We start from the raw sequence: 20,281 nt of genomic DNA on the forward strand, positions 1-20,281 counted from the left end.
AGATATTAAATAATTGATTCTTAATAATTGGTTCTTAATAATTGAAACTGATGATGAATTGATATAATCAAATCTTCCTATCTTTAGATAGTGCATCTAAACGCACAGGGTCGGTTCCATCGATCAGTTGTAATGTTTGAAAACTGTATAACTGTCAATATATTTACAAATGTTACTGAGTCAGTCAATCAAGAAATTCGTTATACTAAAAATGTACTACACTGACACTTGTAATATTTAATAACAACTTAAAATTCACAATGTTACTAAAGATATCGAACAATGCTTAAATTATTTTGTCAAAAATATGAAATTTAATCGTCCTATATAAACTATCACTTGTTGTTACGTTTCATTCTCATAAAACCACCTCATTACCATCGCAATAACTCCACTACATAGATTATTACGACTTCAAGTCGAGAAAATGTATTAATTATTACCTAAACAAAGGCCAACGAAAAGAGACAATATTTGATATAGACCAACTTAAGTGCACGGATTTTTTTTTTAAATATGGTTACAGCAAATTTAGCATGGAATTTCGTAAAGTAACAATCCCATTTTTTATGTCATACCATCGCTTCTACGTTATATTTCTCAGCATTCATGCAGCGCAATAACATTATATTTCCTCATCGTTTGGGAGTGTACATGTATTCAATAAAATAAATAAGTAAATTTAAATAACGTTTAAAAAACAATTATAATAATTACATACGAGAATTCACGAGATATTCCATTCCTACGTAAGGTAAGTAAGATGTTGGTCACTAAAATTCCGAGGGACCGAAATGAGGATACTTTTACAGAACCATCCTATAGACAATACCTGTGCATAGTGCAACGTAAATCCACATTAACGTTTGACGTAACTTTCGAGCTAAGCCCGGTCGGATTTACAATCTGAATTCATATAAGTTAAAGAATTAAAATCATTATTCTTTGTACTGAAACCATGCGTTGCTTGTAGCTCTCATTAGTAGAAAAGAAATGTTAAAGCTAACCTGACAAACATTTTTAATTATCAACGCCAGTTTCATTGTAGCCTTACGGGTTAAACCCTACTGAGATTTCCTCTCCACGTGTTACAATGTTAGTCCATGCATGTTCACAGATAAGCACCGAGCCTGTAAAGAAATATCCATATATTTTTGTGTAATAAATAAATAATTAATTAATTATCTGTTAGAATTGTTGATACATGCTGAAAATATTGAAAATAGATTGCATGCTGAGACATTCACAAATAACAATTCACATGCTGTTAATATACATATAAAATAGCAAAATGCAAAAAACATGCAACTTTTTCCAAAAAATTAGAAAACCAGTTCATACGGGCTTTTCGAGGCGCAGGTAGATGTTTAAGTAGACGACGAAATGAGTTTTATGTCAGAGTATTATATTATGCTTTTCGCTTTGATTGGAAGGAAATGAAACAGTGATAATGTAAATAAATGTATCTTTTATTAATCTGGCCTGGTTCGGAAGACCTAAACTGCCTAAGAATGTGAATTTTTGATGCAAAATGTTAATAGAACTATCTTCTTTAATAATTTATATATATTTTTTTTCATCACATTTCTTGCTCACTTATTTAAGCTTTAAGAGCATATTACAAACGTAACATAACGTCGTAATATGAGTACAGTCTTTTGTCACGTATCAACTGCACCAGCATATTTCAAATGAAAAAACACTGCATAACTATGCCGTCGTTCTGCCACGCTTTTAGGCTCTAGCAGTATAAGAAGTGAAAATAATCACTACAGTTAGTGTTATACTAACACTTTACTCTGTTCTTTAGCACATGCATTTCTACATCAATAACGTCCTATTTTTAAAGCTCTTAAATAAATTATTGAAGTTTACGTGTTTTTTTGTGAAGTCGCAATCATCGCACAAATAGTTTCTGATATTCTGGTTAAGCTGTGTACCACATCATATACATGAAAAAAGAAATACGTATGGAATTGACTGTCGCGTGATGTAGCATCGCTAATCGCATCGGTGGAATTTTATGAGTGTGCCGGGGTCTTAATATTAAAACAAAAAGAAACAAATATACGTGTATTAGCTTCCATCAATAATCTAGTACATATTATTGACAGAAGTTTATTTAGCAATGTAATGTTTGAATATGGTTCATAAAGATCGTATGATAAAGTGCCTTTGACAAAATGTGATATTCGTTGAACTGAATAAAACGTGCATAAACTCCACAGACACATAATATTATAAACAATACACACCTCACTTTAAAAACATTCCAATAACGACCTAAATAAAGAAAACTTTAGTAAAACAATATTATATATAAATTGAAGTAACAACATTAATAACAATTTTTATAGTTTTGAGACATGTTTCTTTGTACAGCTTTTGTGATGTTTACTTTTAATGTATATCTAAAAATATATCTATCAGTTTAATTAAATAAATAAATGCCACTCTTAATTATAGCCTTTCTTTAACCACACACACACACAAAAACAATACACTTAATCCTAGAGAAAATTACTAAGGAAATTAATATAAGAACTCTGAAGAACATTCAGAAGAGGCAGGAATATATAAAGTTCCTTGAATTAATCCATTTAGAGTCAAATAAATAAGTCACTATACAAAATACAAATTTAAAAGAAAGCGACGAATGTATGACCCTGCGAAAGACTATAAACCTCAAATGCTATACGTAAGTGTTATAACAAGATTAGTGATTAAGTCCAAAAAGAATGGTGCGCTATCATTTAAACAAGAAATAATAATAATTATTTAGTTGTGACGTTAAAACACTAATAACAGTAATAACTATAAAGTAAAATGTTTAAAAATAGTTCTATCCAATATTTAAAAAGGGTATAATATTTCATGAATAGTCGACATTACCTGACGCGTGAATGTAAAGCGGCTCGCTCTTCTGACGGCGTATCTCGGAGGAAAGAAGAGGACAAATTGAGTACCACCATCAAGCAACATAGAAGCAAGGGTCCTAAGATAGCACCTTCAGGGCCCAAATAGAAGATTCCCCCAGCAATGGCTAGGCCTGTTACATATGGGTGACCACCACTGAAAAATAATAAATAGGTACGTCAATTTAAAAAAAAAGAAAATTAATTTTGCAGCCTACTAAATAAGCACTTTTGAAACGCCTAGCCTTTTACAAGTAACACTCAACCGGTTCGGAAGGCCGTTATCTTTGCAGGCTTTTTAGCATAGTCTATACCAAAAAAGCATGCAAGAAAACCTTCTAGGTTGTCCGAAATAAAAGCGGAGCAGACAGCTTCCAAGCAACTAAAAGCTGCTTAAAAAATCATTACGGCGGACTATGTAATTCTCATATTGATTACTGTTCTTGTATTATTTATATTATACTGATACTGTTAAAATAAATATTTTAACTGAACCAAATTGGCAAGCCCATTCGTGGAAAAAGGATGACAATTTTTTTAAACTTATCAAATAAGTTTAGATTGGAGATTCAGTCGTAGCTAACGAACGTTAGCATTACCTAAAACGTTATCTGCCGGACGACCTTTGGACTTACGAAAAAACGTGGTTATGGCTAAACAGATAAGTTTAAGGAAAATAGGCTGTCATGTTGATTTTTAGACTTATTTTTTCCATTTACTGTATCTGGGTCTACATAAAAATTACCTTACGTATGACAAAACGACCAAACTAAGGACCATAATCATGATATATCCTCATTTTTAAAGTTGACAGCTTTCTATAATTTCACCTGAAAAATATCTAGACGTACATAAAACTCACTCTTTAATCTCTGCGTAAACTGCTGCATCCAGGAAGGCGATGGGAGCTGCTTGAGCAATCGGCAACAGGCAGGCTGCCATCGGTCTACCTTGCAGCCAGACATCTAGTGCTGCCGGGATACCGGCTAAGTACGGCCCTAGAAACGGCGCCGCACCTAACACGGCTGCTAATACTGGAAATCCATAATTAAGGAATTTGAAATAATTATAGAACAACACTTCGATATCTCACCCCATAGTCTTCAAAGTAATTGTTTATTTCAATTCGTTGATTCCAGATTTGGTAAGTGAAGAAATTGGCTTGAGAGAGAGGTTATTTCGCTTCACGACAGATTGTGGAGTGCGCTTTAATATGACATTGAGTAAATTAATAAGCATCAAAATATCAGGGTATTATTCAATGTCACTCGACGGGACCCAGTTGTGGTTCTTTTGTAAGTATTATTATTTATCTATTCCAGGAAATGGTACAATTCACAGATATCAAGATATGAATATAGCCTTACGCATTCTGCTTGATAGACAATGGTAAATCACTTGTGCTTTTGTTGTTTAGTATTAATTTTGCTAACAGTTTTTTGGGGTATTATCTATGTATTTAAGGGGCAAAAAAGTCAATTAAATATTATCTACACATTTATTTCTCATTGATAACTAAATTACATTTTGTTTATCTTGTTATCATTCTGTCTTGGTGTGCGTAGTTGGGCGTAGACGTATTTGTAAAAATCCAAGGCTCTTTGCCGATTGTAAACGTTGTCGTTTCTGCATTGCGTACCAACACAGTGACTAACGTACTCTTCGTTCGAGGGAGACTTTTCTGTGGGTCTATTTCGAGTCCTACTCGTACTTCGTAACGTTTCAACAAAATCTTTTGATGAATCAAAAACGAACTTTATTAAAGTTCTATTTGTCAGATTTAGATTGCTATCTTTCAAAAGAGTATCCTTATCAATCGCTGTCATAGCTGCACCTGTATCACTAAGAGTGTTTGCCTGCCTGATCAAATAGAACGTAGGTGCTGGTTCCGTTACTTCATCGTCAGTAGTCACTTCATTTTTCTTATTGTTACTTGATTGTTTATCATTATAAAGTAAGCACATTACTTGGGGATCAATATTCAAATGACACATATCTAATTCTAGCAATAATTTTACCACTTCGACTGGTAGTATACAATATGTCACCAAGCAAGTGTTGTTATTTGAAACATTTAAAATTAAACTATTTTGTTCATTATTTGTGGCCGAATTTAGAAATGAAATGTTGCGACAACGGCAATCAATTTTATTTTCACGAAATGTAATTTGAGCTCCAGCTGATTTACAACTCGCGTGATCAAAATATAAAGAATATGGCTCTACATGTTTGAATGTATTTCTTAGGATATTGATATTCTTCTTATTGGAACGTTTTCTTGAGCACTTAACGTTTGCGAGTGCATTGCTTTTTATAGATTCAAACGTGTTATCCGATATATCAATGTTAATAGAGTTTATAGCTATACTATTCGCACATACTTCTTCAAATGTATTGCTTATTAAAAATAAATGATCCGATGAAATGTTTAGTACATTTGCAATCACGTCAGCAAAAATGTTGGAGGCAATTTTAACAGTGGCACTCTGTACTGTAACAGCTTTGAAATCCATGTTTTCAATTTTGCTGTTTTTAATAGAAAACAGTGTATTGTTGTTTGCCATAAAAACTTCAATGCCTTCAGTTTGTATATCACTTATCGTTACATTTTCAAATTCCATACTTTTAATACCACTGACATTGTATATAGCTCTCGTACTAATGGAGTTAATCTTACTGTTTATAACGTGCAGCTTTTTAAATGAAGCGGCTCCCATGCACTTCAGTTCGGTATTAGTATTTGGAGATTTAAATAAATTTCTAGGAAAGGAAACGATTTCTCTGACATTTTCGATTCTCACTTCTGGTGGAGTCTGTAATAGTGAATTGGTGGAAAGTGAAATAAACTCAAGTCTATCACAGTCTTTAATAATCAATTTCTGCAATTGAGATACGCGTTGTAATATAGGGCAATCAAGCACAACTCTCAAGTCTCTACAATTTTGAACCGTGATGCTGTGGATTTCGTCAGTATAAAAATCCTTTAGGTGTATAATGAAATCCTAAAACAAAAAAAAAGTATCATTACAGTGGATTTTATTATATTTTCAATAAGTTTTTCTTACAATCAAGTTAATCGTTTTAGATTTATGACAAATGCCGTACTGGCACATATAATTAAGATTCAGAGTTGCTATTGTTAGTGGGGCTTGCTATGATACTATGGTAGAGCTACCATTTCACAGTTCCAATAAAATTCAACTTTTATTGTTACCTTTTTTCTGACTATTATTATTGTAATAATAAACTACTACTAATAAAATTTTAGTTTATTATTTTGTTTTAACTCACTTATTTCTGAAACTACAAATCGGATTAGAAAAATCTATTATAAGTTTGATAGCCCGAACCTTGATATATAAGATTTATAAGAGTCTAGCAACGGGCGGTCGATGCGACGCCGTGAGTCGTAGAATGCAAGTTTTATATGAGACAAATTTATGTACATCAGAAGTTGTATGCGGCCGAAATCACGGGGCGCCACTAGAGATGCTAGTAGTAGATATTAGAATATACTATGGAAATTAATTTCAATAGAAGAATTACTGTATTATTGTGATGATTATGAGGAAATGAGCTGAAACCCTATGAGGATAAAAGCTACTATTTCAATAGTAAGTTTGGCCCTTCAATGGGCGAATGAAGGATTTTGTGTATCTATGCCTCGCAGCTGGAATATATCGAAGATGTTTTTGTTACTTTGCTAATTTAGATTATAATTTCCATCTAAATAAAAAAAAATCATCAATCTGTGTTAGAACGATAAATTTGTAATATGAATATACAATATATTTATTAAAAAAAAAATGGTACTTACACTACTTCTTACAGTCGAACACGTATAAACAAGATCATTAGATGCGTTGTTAACGCAAGACCATTCAGGATAATGGCAGTTTGTAAAATTAATCCGTACCCCGATCGTTACAGGAACCAATACGATCAGAGCCAAAAGAACCTCCCTCTTACACATTGCCACAAAAACTATGATGTAATCCGATTCGACGTACAACGTTTAAAGAGTTATCGCGTAATTTAAGTAATAAATGTGACACCGGCCACCGGGCACCATCGCGTGATAATGTTTGACTAAAATGGAAGAAGCGAAAAAATATTGTAGGTAATTAAATTATTTATCAATTGGGAGCCACACAAAATTAATCTAGGCTCAATGACCCCGACCAAGATTAGTCCATAAATACAGGAAGTTTTGCATTCATATAGTTACTTTCCAGGTTCCTTGAGTTTTTGTATAACGTAAACCAGGATTGTAATCATTTTAGTTGCGTTCTGGTATAATAGTCGAATAAACGATAAAAGGATAGATACCCAAGATACTATAGTAAGGTCTGTATACTCATATTTTGAGAACCATCATATAAAAATAAATGTTGGCTAAGTTTTTTAATAAATAAATATATAAACTACGACAATACACACATCGCCATCTAGCCCCAAAGTAAGCATAGCTTGTGTTGTGGTACTATGGGGTACAGAAAGCAGGATCGCTGCCCACTGCGCCAATCGGCTGTCGGGCGTTTAGGAATGCCGATTCTACTGAGAAAAATCCAGCAAGAATCTTAGTAGTTGCTATTTTGCGCCATGGAAAATTTAATATTGACTGTTCTATCTTGCGACAGAAGACAGTGGAGACCACTGATTTTGAGCAGTTTTGTTTTTATACGTAAAACATTTAAACACCACATATGTAAAATTAAATATTATATTTAAAAGAGATCTAGTTTTAGCCCAGCATATTTCATACTTAGCAACAATTAAAATGTATATTCTATTTTTAGAGTTAGAAGATAACTAAATATGTTGCCACAAGGATAATGGTTGTATGCCTATGAATTAATACAAATATTAGCCTCCAGTAGGATATCATTAAAATAATACTTACTAAATGAAAAGTACGAAACATTGTTTGATATGTTTACTATTTTTATGCATTTTATTGCATCTGATAACAGATGTCCGTCTCTGTGATACAAAGAGTAACATAATAGTTTATATAGGTTTGTTTTTGTATCATTTTATAATCTTCTTAACAAAGGTTGTCTGTAGGAGATTGATTATTCAACTCGAATAGTGAATACTTTATTTATAATACTGTATCTCCACACGCCGAGCGATAAACTGTGAGTTCTGACGACCTTCCCGGCTCAGTGGTGAGCGTCTGTGTTCTTGTGATCAGGGGTTCCTTAAAATTCACTTGAGTCCAGCCAGCCAGCCGTTTATTAATACAATAACAATGTCCATACCAAACCATATAAAACGGCTGGAGGGCACTTGCTTAAAAAAAATCAACAAAAGTAATCAAAAAGATCACGGCGCGGCGCGGCGTTCAAATTTTTTGATTATTATTGTGCATTTGTGTGTCGGCTTGTTGAAAAATGGGGAGATGACAAAGCTAATTATTTGTCATTTAATTGAAAAAATCAAACTAGTTTCATTAATCTGATTGTATTATTTCGTGTGCCTATCTGCCTTAATAAATAGTACTAGTTTCGGCGCGGGTGCTTTGACGATTTCCTCACGATGGAAAAAATAGACTTAACCATTAAATCAAGTGATATTTTATTTGCTTCAAAAGCACATAACTTACTAAAGTTTGAGTTTCTTGCTGGGATACGAACTCGGCCTCCCGAAAGTGAAGTCTAAATCCTAATCAATAGGCTATTACCGCGCCATATAACTATATAATTCGTATTTTAACAGTCTTACCTGAAGGTAAATAAACAACTTTGGCGCCAAATAAATTGTGAACTAGCCACGTCCACAGCCCGTAAAATAGCGCCATCTTAAAAGACGCTCTGAACACCTGAAATGAAAAATATTCTTTGAATCTTGACTAGATACAACCAAGTTCATTACAGGAGAAAGTCATCGTTTTTTTTTGATATTTCTAGTAAATTAAGAACGTAATCAGAATTGTTTTCTGAAAGTATCTATAAGATTCTTAGTATTTATAATTTTTATTTAATTTATCCTTATTTATCCTCCTTATTTTTCCACCATATAAAGTTTAGATCATCAACAAGAAAAGTAAAAAATACATAAAAAGTTGTATATTATATAAAATTATAAAAGATTTACCATTTTTGGTTGGTTGATAAATAATATTTTAATTAGTAAAAGTTATATTTGGTTTTTTTTTTTAATTTTAGTTTTGACAAAAGTAAATAAGGAGTTAGTGAAGTTCTAATAATTGTAATATGAAGTATGAATTATATTTGCAATTGGGGAAAACATAAATTTATATTCTTTAAGATTTGCGAGTTGTTGACTTGGACTTAACATGACGTAAACAATAAAAGTTGCTATAAGTACTATAGCAACTTTTATTGTTTTAAAAAAGATTACTTAATACGATTTCTTTATGTTACTAAGGAACTTTAGAAATAAGGAAATATGAAGAACACAGTACGTCAAATTCACAAATCATTTATTTCAGGGAGACCTAGTTTATAAGCACTATTGAAACGTCAAGTCAGTCTGTTTGTAGTGACTCTACCACCGGTTCGAAAAGAAACACAGCTGATTGTTCTTTTTAAACATCGTTTTACAGTAACACAGATTGTGTTACTGTTAGATTTTTTTTGTGAGAGATGAGAGCGGAGCAGTTTTGTCGTTAAACAAGGTGGGGTTAAAGACGCGATAGGAGTATAATATTGTAATTAGATGTTAGATACCTGATTTATAGCGACAGATAATGCGATGCCAAGCTTCGGGCCAAAATTCGGCTGGACGCGTGTAATAACTTCCACTGGCTTGTAAAGGGCGTTGCTTGAAGCCAGCAAATAGAACAGCGTTGTGAAGAAAACCACCTAGTGTGTAGCAATTTCTTGTTTATAGAAATGGTCCTGGTAAATAATGCAGCCGTGTGGCAGTGCACTGGGTTTCTCACCAGGGTATGCATACAGCAGGAAAATTGCATAAAACGGTTTAAATTGTCCTCTTATACGAGTTATATATAAATTTTAGGGTAGTATTTAGGGTAGTAGGTAGGTAGGGCTGCTTTTGTGGATGTATTAAGTGCACGCCAGTGCCGTGTGGTGAAGGCGGATCAGAATTGTTACTACCCCTCTTCTTTCCGAGGTACGATTCGACTAAGGGAACGTCAGCAGCGTTCTATGTGCTACTAAATAAATAAATAAATATACTACGACAATACACACATCGCCATCTAGCCCCAAAGTAAGCGTAGCTTGTGTTATTGGTACTAAGATAGCTGATGAATATTTTTATGAATATAACATACATACTTATACTTATACAGATGAACAACCAGACACTGATAAACATTCATGTTCATCACAATAACATTTTTCCAGTTGTGGGAATCGAATCAACGGCCTTGGACGCAGAAAGCAGAGTCGCTGCCCACTGCGCCAACTAGCCGTCAAAATCAAATATCATAAAAATTGGTCCAGCCGTTCTAGAGTTATAAATGGTGTAACTAACACAACTTTCTTTTATATATATTGATTGATTATAAACGGTCCTCACAAAGCAAATGTTCCGTGTATAGATAGATTATGACTAACTAATAAACTCACCAAATTAATGAACATATTTATGATAGCACCGCCCCCGCACAGCAAGAGCGATGTGAAAGCGCCCAAGGAACCAGCCAACAGTGACACGTTGCTGGCCAAAGGCGCCCATACACCCGTGGCAATCGCACTGAGTGTCCCAACATTGGCTTGCAACCATTCGACTACGCCACTATAGTCGAACATACCTATGACAGATGTCAAAAATCAAGGTTGGTAGATTAATTGAGGTTGGTATGCTCTGTGTATTCGGTACCAAATGATGACCGCGACGTCGTCCAGTTTTTTAAAAATTGCGTAGGAACTTCCGGGGAATATCCCATAGCTGTCCCCAAGATGCAAACTTTTCTATTTGGAAATTTTCGCCAAGACAAATTAAGCGTTCGAGATATGGTACCAAGTCTCGCTGGTAACTTTTACCACGAGCTTTTCCGGAATAATCCAGAATTAATATTATCCTATGTCAATTTACAGGATGTAAGCTATATTTGTTCCAAATTTAATTTAAGATCGGTTCAATGGTTGAGCCTAACATAGGTAACAAAGAATCAAATACTCAGTTTAAAGTTACAGTAAAATATTAATTTTACACCTTGTTTGCTCAAACTTGTCTATTCTTCAAACAAACGGCCCGCCACGTTTGTACATTAGAAAACAGTTGTATAAAGTGGTTAAGGCCGTGGTCCACGACGCTGGCCCAGTGCGGATTGGTGGACTCCACATACCTTTGAGAACATTATGTTGAACTCTTAGGCATTCAGGTGCCTCCCGATATTTTCTTTCACCGTCGAACAAAGTGATATTTTTAATTACTTAAAACGCACATAACTTAGAATAGTTAGAGGTGTGTGCTGGGATTCGAACTCGGCCCCCTGAAAGTGAAGTCGAGCTTTTATCACCGCTTCAAGGAATATCCGCTCTCTTTATCCCTTTCTTTTATTGTGCAAGAATATGCTAATCGTAGAGAAATGCTTTATAGTTACGTATATAGTGCGTTTTTATGTACAATTTGCCATATATACTTACTTGGATCATCAATACGGAGGATGAGAAGTCAAAAATTTGTATACTGTACCAAAAAGATTTCAGTAAAGGGAAAACAGAAGCGCCTTACGAGATTTCTAGCTACAAAGGATTTTTTTATCATACTCACCAGAAGAAGAAGACACATCGTTCACTAAGTTATCCCAAGAGTCTTGAACCGCTGAGCCGTCAACTTGAGGGCCCAGTTGAGCTGCAAAGGTTCCTGAGACCCAGCTTTGATACACGCGATCCCATAGCTCTAGAACCTGCTGTTCAACGCGCGCTATCTTCTCTGGATCACCTTCCTTGAGGATGCTCTTAACCTATGTATGAAAGAACTAAGTAATATTACATTGGTACAGGCTGCCTTGAATTTATAGGAAGGATTTAGCTTCCAAACTCTCCGCTACAGACTGGTGGGTGTATGATGAAGGGGTTGGTTTAATTTTTTATTATCCGCGACAACCAGAGAAATCTGGATTTTTTTTTGTAAACATAGATACTTTGCAATGCAATATTTTAGATCCTTTGCAATGCAAAAAACAAAATCTCCGGAGGATGCGCCGTTGTCGGAGCGAGACGTGCACAGATAGTGCATTTCGGAAGATCTGTTTAAAGTGTTTTATATATATTGAAGAAATTTCTTCATTTTCTGCATCCTTGATGAAAAGAACGTGGGTAAGCAGCAACGGCATTCTGAAAGCACTAATAAATCGATACGACTCTCCAATTTACAAGTTGTATATTAAACTCCACGTAGGGCTGCCTGGACGCAGAAATTTTAATTTATAACTTTTTTTTTATATTGCTTATTAATATTTAATGTAATTTTTTTTTTTATTTAGTTTAGTTTTTTAATTATTCTATTAATGTTATAGTGTAGTGCGTAGTGATGGGTCATAGATACCAAATAAATAAATAAATAAATAAATTTTTTAAGCAATGTTCATTACATACGCAAAGTACGCCTGCTGCTTTCTCTGCAATTCTAAAATAACGGCTATTGTTGGATGTGAGACCTATATGTGCTCTTTGAGGCACGGAGCAAAGGTCGAAGGTCCAAGTTCGAAGACAACTAGGCCACGACATCTATTAATTCAAGGAGACTTCAAAATAACTTAACAATTATACCTAACGGCGAAACTATAGTTTAGAATTCAGGCATTTTATTTAAGACTAATGTGCGATAAACTTTCATGTATAATATAAAATGCTTTATATCTGTCTTACCTTTCAGGAGAAGAATAGTGTTATTGTATTATTTGTCGTTTATTTATTTATATTTTAGATAGAAAAATAATGGCATAATTAAAGCGGATAGAAATTGCATATTATAGATTAGCTATAAAATAATACAATAAAGTACACGATGATTGCGTCAAATTATCCAAGTATTACTTGGGATTAATTCTTTTATATAATATTAGAAAGGCTTTGTAGATACACATCAATAAGTATTGTGTCTCGATAAAACTTACGTATCTCATTATCTGGCGTGGATCCAATGGTTGGCATAAAAATAGACAAATTGTAATTATTTTAAAAACCTATAAATAAAACTATATAGCTTCTTATACCAATTTTTTGATCACTATCATATTTATTTGCATGAGTCTTGACATTTAAGGTATCTTACTTAAATTCTACAAAAAACTGAACTTTATTCCGGTATTTCCAATTTCATTAAAATTATAACTCAGCCGAAGTTAAAGAGTAGCTATAACTAAACAATAAAAAACGGGAGAGAAATTATAATAAGATTAGGTTACATTAATGAAATTGGCGTTTCGTCGTACTCCCTTTTAATTTATGCAGCTATTTACTCATGCTTTTGTGTTTTGAAAACCCAATTCGTTTGTATTTTCCTGTTTTGGTTTTTTTTCTTTTCACTAAGTTTACAATATGGAAAACTTGAAATATCGTGTTTTTTTAAAAGTACGAGTTAATTAATTATGTGTATTGTGTCGCCAAAGAGAACTACTATCTTTTTTGAAATTTGGATAACTTTTCGCAAGGGTAGAAACTCAACTCACATGGGGCAGTCCAAAGTGCCATCAAAGATTTTATTGATTCCCATCCGAATGATTTTTAAATTTAATATATATATATATATATATAAAGTATCTATAACATGGCAAAAGTGCATAGATTGCAATGGTACATACTTTGTTTAAAAATATAATATTATTTAAAAAAAAAAAACGACTATGACCCCTTTAGTAAACGCCAATTTCATATGTAAAGATCTAATATTATTTATAGTATTAGTTTATTTGAACTTACCCCAGTAGAAATCCCTTCTCTTCCATATGTGTATGCATTGTCAATAAGTGAGTCTAACTTTTCTTCCCATCCTTCTGGCAAATAAGCGTGAAGTTCACTGTTCTGCACGAATGTACTGTTAAGAAGACTACCACTAAGCTGTACTACTACTATAGCTTCGGAGTATATCTAAAAATAACATAAATGTATACATGTAACATGTGTATGTGTAACATTCGGAGTATATCTAAAAATAACATAAATGTAGACATGTAACCAGTAACATGTGTATGTGTAACATGATGATATCATTAAGAATTTCAAAAAAGGGTGTTGAGGGCTCACTGCTCTTGGCATACCACTCAGATCAGATAAAACCTTCATATCAACAAATTTACATATTGGATAGAAGCAGGCGTTACTTTGCGGAAATCTTAACAATTATTCATTGTAAAGTCAACATCTCCCGAGGATGCTCCTGATGATTGCCGAAGATCTGTTTGGTGTGGAGTATAAGGATTGAAGAAATTATAAATTACACCATACAGATTCTCCTGCTGTTCGCGGAGTATAGCAAATTAGAATAATTTTCATAATATAAACAAATTTAGTCAGTATTAGTTCTAAATGTGGAGGGGTAATATGGATTAATTTTAAATTGAATTCGTGATTTATTCCTAACTTATTTATTAGGTACTAGGTGTTTCAGGCACACTAAGAGTTATTAAGTTGCGGATACCTTACTTGTAGACGTAACTCACTCTCCCGTACGTATTTTAATGATTTAAATGCTAATTTATCTATAGGTCCTAAACTATGCGCACAAATAAAGGGCAAATATCTTTTTAGGAATAGGTAATATACTATTCTTAATTATAACGATAAATATAGTCTACAAGGTTTATCCTGGAACTTCTTTTTTTATTTATTTTACGGCCACGGATAGAAGTTCTTTAGGGCCTTTCTGCGGGAACTGTACATTTTCACGGGATGAAAAGCAACCTTTGTGTTAATTCATGGTATATAATCTATCTTCATTTCGAAATTCAGTAAAATAAAATTGGTTCAGTAGTTTTTGCGCAAAGGGAAACAACCATACATCCATCCATACAAACTTTCGTATTTATAATTTTATATATAATAACTTTCTAACGGTAAACGATGCGGATTATAGAAAATTTAGCTACATTGTATGACAAAGCTTTCTTATCGGGTAGCAGAACATGGCAGAATGTAAATGTATCAAGGTTAAAGGTACGATTGGTGCTGCAAATACTTACTTGAATACATATAAAAATAGTAGTAACAGCTACGAAAAATATCAAACCAACGATAACAATGCACGTAGACACTGTATCAATTGATTCATATGCCACATCTATCACGCTGCGGTTACAAATCGTAAGGATCTTGCGAATACCGTGGATTTCTGCAGGTATTAATGCTGATTTCCTAAAAAAATAAATTAAGATAATTATCATAATAATATTAAGAAAATGTGCGTTTTAAATTAAAATATTACTCGCTTCGACGGTAAAGGAACACATCATAAGGAAACCTGCAAACCTGAGAAGTTCACCATAAAGTGCCAAAGGTGTGTTTAGTCCACCAATCTACACTGGGCCAGCGTAGTGGACTACGGCTATAACTCTTTCTTATTGTCGGAGTAGACCTGTGCCCTGACTGGGTCGGTAACAGGTTCATATGCTGATGATGATAATATCAACTGTAGACTTTCAATAAGAATTTTCAAATAGTTTTTTTTTCCCGCTATAACTAAGATATAACTTCTCTTCTTTCATTAAGGGTTGTCTGGAGGAGTTCGCTTAAAGAGAAAAGACCGCCTTTGCGCATTTTATTCTTCTTATGTTTTCAATTTATATTATCTTTATCCCTTAATTGTGTGCAATAAAGAATTTATCTATCTATCTAAGCTTGACTGCTATCTCAACTGGTTGTAACTGATCATGCATTCAAAGATAGTAGCGGCCTAACCGGTTAATGGTATTGGAGTTATATTGAACACAAACCCCTTATCACTTTTTACGCATCATCGTATTGTGCCGGTAAAATAAATTATCGTTAGGGTGGTGCCGAGCTATGGCCGGAGCCTCCCACCAGAAAATTAAGAATTATAAAACACCACTCATACCACAGAGCTCACCAAAACCACAGAAAAAAAATATAGTGTTGTGCCACTTGTCCAGCCGCTCCATGAGACTTTTTAGAGTATGTCTGCCTATTGGGTTAGGGGTCACCAAATGAATTTGGTGACCCCATAACCCATTTTGAGGTTAAAGAAATAAAATTACCTATCATTCCACCAACCGCCAATCTTGGCCATCAAATTGTTGTACTGGTTTTCAAAGAACAACCATACTCCAAAGAAATTCAGCAATATTTTAATGATGTGAATTGCCAAAAAGAACAACATCACAGGTAGTAGCCAAATGTATTTCCATATTAACATACAAAAGCATCCAAAAAATAGGAGTTTGAAGTAAAGGGCTGTTTCATCACCATTGAAATTGTTTCTGATATAATTTTCATCTAAAGACCTTTGCTTAAAGGAAGCTAAAAGGCGATTTTCAAAAGGCATTTTAGTTTTCGGACTTGGTAATGGTAAAGCTGATAATGTTCTTGTTTTAAACAACATTTTGGCTTGTCTTGGTGAATTCTGAATGGGTTCATTTTCTGTCCAGCTTCCCCTTTTTGTAATTTGCTCAGGGGTCATGGGGGATTCAACTTCCGGAGTTGATGCTTTCTCACTGACATTTTCTTGTACTGCCTCCTCAGGTTTTTCATCAATTTTTTCTAGTGCAGCACTTTCCAAGTGACGATTGGTTATAACAGCATGAAGAGCAGTGATGATTGAAGCTTCTGGATCTATAAAATAAGTGTTGTCATTAATTACTTGAAACAATTGTAACCACAAAAAAATATAAGATACTCTTACTCTACTAAAACATAACTATCACATTACTGGGCTACTATAGTCTCTTCTTAGAATGGGAAGGGTTTAAGATAGTCCATCACACTGGCCAAGTAGTTTCGTAAACTTATTGTACTTAACATTCTTATGAATAAAATTTTTTTTAAACCAAGAAATGATTCCAATATGATAATTATACAGTATCAATCATTTCAAATAAATATATGTGGGACCTTTAGAATTTAAGAATCTCGAATTTACTAATACTGAAAGCCAAGAATTGAATGAAACTAAAATCAGATCTATACCTACTAAAATTAATATTGCTATTTAAATTCTAAAATAAATAATCAAACTGTATGAGAGTTTGTTTAATAATTCTTACCTCTCAATAGCAGCTGTTTGTGAACATGAAGTATTTCCAGAACAAAACTTGTTATACATATAGCTTGCAGTAATATAAACATGTACACTTTAAACGATCCTGCTAGACTGGCTAAGAAACTTGCTAAAACCAGCCAAAGTACATGAGATGTTGTACGGAATATACCAGCTCTTGAAGGACTCCATAGAAAATAAACACTTATTATGTATGCAAGAGCAAATGTGAGTGTCTGAAATAAATAATTTAGTATAGTAAAATTGCTAAAGAAAATGCAGTTGTATATTGTATATTATGTGCATGTAAGATAATAACAATATTTGAAATTTAAAAATCATTTATAATAACAATAATGAAAAGGAGATTTTTTTTGTTTGACCATGCTAATCTCGAGAATTCTTGAGGCAGATTTTAGGCCATTTAACATTACATTACAATGTGTGTTGAGCCAAGAATACTAAACAACCAATTATCTCTACATGCAGAATGCATACTTACTATATAAGAGCTGCATAGCTTGATAAGAAGTGTTGTGGTAATGCTGATGAAACTGACAAACTGCCAGAAAATGCAGGCAAAGCTCCGTGGTATTGCATTGTAGATCCATGGTAAAATAAATATTGCGGATAGCAACCCTATAACAGTCTAAAACAAGAAGAAATGCATATTATTGATTTGAATACATTCTGATTCTTTTTAAATATAGAAATACTTTCTATTATTGTAAAAAGAATATCCTCTTTATTATGTTTTTTATGGTTTTTTACATATCATGTGGGAATTGTTTGTTTTTCTGCTAGCACAGGCAGGAGATAAAAATAATATCCCCTGACAAGGGATATAATTCAATTGTCCACCTGCTAAAGCACGGGAACATGGAATAGGAGAAGTTTACCTCTGTTTATTATTACACATATATTATTTGGATATTATTTCCAATTGTGCACAAGTGCTCTGAGAGTTGATAAAGCTGTGAGAGAAGATACATTTATATCCTTTGCCTGGGGAGATAATTGTCTCTTGCCCATGCTAGTCGTGGGATTAAAATTAGGTAGCCACTTAATAGCCTATGTTACCCTCCATACTTTAAACTAATTATATGCCAAAACCAACTCAATTTGTTACTTAGTTGGGGCATAAAGGACAAATTAACAAACCTATACTATATAAGCCTATGTTACTCTTGGTCCTTAGAACTAACTGTATGCCAAACTCAAGTTGATTAGTTGCTTGATTAGGGCATACAGGAGGGACAAATAAACAAACACACTTTCACATTTGTAACATTAGTATGGATGTGAATGTAATGGTATCTGTTTGATAGACAATACTGGCTTCAGAAAATTTTCTACTTTGCTACTTTAATTCTGCTAACCTCAATAACAATTGAATAACTTTCTAGCATAGTTCTAACTCACAAGTTATTAAATATAAATCTACAGTTTTAACAAGTTAAAGTCTAGTATCTATTTCTTTTATACAGTATTTTCATTTTATTTTATTATTCCACTACGAGTTACCTCTTGACTACAATCTCACCTGCTGGTAAAGGATGATGCCTTCTAATATGGCAGTGGGCTAACCTGTTAGGGGTGTGGCAATTATATTAGCCCATTCTCCCTAATCGGTTTATACATCTTTATCAGTAGGTATTGTAGGTACACATTTTGGATTTCATACCTTATAATGTTCCTTGAATTGTTGTCCAACAGTGTCAGAGGCATGATTCACGACATTCACTGGGATTATCATCAACCCAAATATCACAGACGAATTCGATTTCTTCAGATCCTCAAACCATGACTTGATTTTCTTGGACAGTTTGTACTTGAAAGGGTGAAGTAGTGAACCAACAAGTAGTGCCCAAAACAATGGTTTGAAAAAAGGTTCTAGGATTAAAAATAGCACGTAGAATGCCGCACAACAAATCGCGAGAATAAAAAGGGCGAAGGCATTATAAAACCCATGTTTCATGGGCTTTTCATTGCCTTCTGATAAACCTCCGATAATATTAAAAATATTTTCAAACGGTGATTGTTGCATTGCTGGAAGATGTCATAGGTACGATTAACGTTTACATTAAAGAAGTGTACGAATAAATGGTAAACGAAATTCTAGTGAGATCATCGTAATTTTTGATTTTCGGCAATAATTCGGCGTAATGTGACAGTAGGAAGAGTCAGTTGTCAACGTCACTGTCAGTGTCATTGATTATTCAAAAGATGCGTTTTGAAAGTGCCTATTTAGCACATCTAAAAGCCAAAAAGCAAAAAAAGAAGCAATGAAAATATCAATGAATTAATTTTAACCATTTTTGACGATACTTATTTAAACGACATTATTTTATCATTTTATTTACACTATATTAATTATATTTTCCATCACGTACCCATACTCACAAAAACTCTAAATGTACTCTTAAAGTATAATAAGGTACATAGGTAAAATTCTTAGTAAAATGGTAGCCCGTAGACTGAGTAGTACGTCTTTATTACTCAGTCTACGTGGTACCCCAAGATAATGGTAGGTACTAAAATAGGTTAACTTCATATGAACCAACAAGTTACTCATTGTTGGCTGTTGCCAGTTGTCGTGAAGATATTATTGTCTAAAATCCAAATAAAACTAAAGTAAAGTAATAAAATATTATTTAGTGCTATGCTTGTTCACAGTAAAAAATGTGAAAAGGGGAGCATTGCTGTTAGATCTGTTTCAGAGTGTAATAATTGGCACCAATTGCCCTAATCGCAATTATTGAGATTTTGAATAAAAAATTATTTCGCAAATAGGTTTTTTATTTCATTGCAAGTTTGCCATTGACTTTATATACTGCTGGTGGAAAAATGGTAACGAGCCTTTATCGTCGTCTACGCGGCATCGTACCGTACCGGAACGCTAAAACGCTTGTTCTTTGTTGGAAGGGTGTTAACTAGCAGTCTCCCTTGACTAGTCCAGAGATAATTCAGTAATTATAATTTCCAAACTGTCCCTGCTGGGAATTAAACCCAGGATCTCCTACTTATAAGACTACAGAGCTCCCCACTGCGCCAGGGAGATCCTATATTAATCTAGCTGTTAACTGCAATGAGCTTCTATTTTTGGAAATGAAGATTGCTTTAGCAGAGTTTTGTGTGAAGTATTGTACCAAAATTTTAGTTTATAAGTGAAATTATTAGAATGCTATAGCAACTCTATAATCTATTGCGCT

The 20,281-nt window shown here is 33.6% G+C and overlaps 2 protein-coding genes across 5 annotated transcripts; both read right to left on the minus strand.

Moving 5' to 3' along the window:
* Positions 1-19,237, minus strand: LOC120631974 (transmembrane protein 245). 4 transcript variants are annotated; one of them, XM_039901690.1, is made up of 15 exons: positions 18,754-19,237; positions 17,572-17,718; positions 17,077-17,305; positions 16,072-16,645; positions 15,040-15,211; positions 13,781-13,948; positions 12,976-12,987; positions 11,628-11,820; positions 10,478-10,662; positions 9,611-9,745; positions 8,643-8,739; positions 3,778-3,949; positions 2,893-3,072; positions 2,256-2,283; positions 1-1,130 (listed from the first exon to the last, which is right to left on the minus strand). In XM_039901690.1, exons 1-14 carry the CDS (start codon positions 19,114-19,116, stop codon positions 2,262-2,264), a joined length of 2,649 nt encoding a protein of 882 aa, XP_039757624.1. In that variant the 5' UTR covers positions 19,117-19,237; the 3' UTR covers positions 1-1,130; positions 2,256-2,261. The 4 variants fall into 4 exon arrangements, with proteins under 4 accessions (XP_039757624.1, XP_039757625.1, XP_039757623.1 ...); XM_039901691.1 differs by lacking the exon at positions 2,256-2,283; XM_039901689.1 differs by having other exon boundaries at positions 1-2,283.
* Positions 4,323-6,915, minus strand: LOC120631975. The gene is made up of 2 exons (XM_039901693.1): positions 6,733-6,915; positions 4,323-5,917 (listed from the first exon to the last, which is right to left on the minus strand). The coding sequence occupies exons 1-2, from the start codon at positions 6,886-6,888 to the stop codon at positions 4,436-4,438; spliced, it is 1,638 nt and encodes a 545-aa protein (XP_039757627.1). The 5' UTR covers positions 6,889-6,915; the 3' UTR covers positions 4,323-4,435.
* Positions 19,238-20,281: the final 1,044 nt, after the last annotated feature.

The sequence above is a fragment of the Pararge aegeria genome, chromosome 19 (genome assembly GCF_905163445.1).
Source record: "Pararge aegeria chromosome 19, ilParAegt1.1, whole genome shotgun sequence".
NCBI classification, from domain to species: Eukaryota; Metazoa; Arthropoda; class Insecta; order Lepidoptera; family Nymphalidae; genus Pararge; species Pararge aegeria.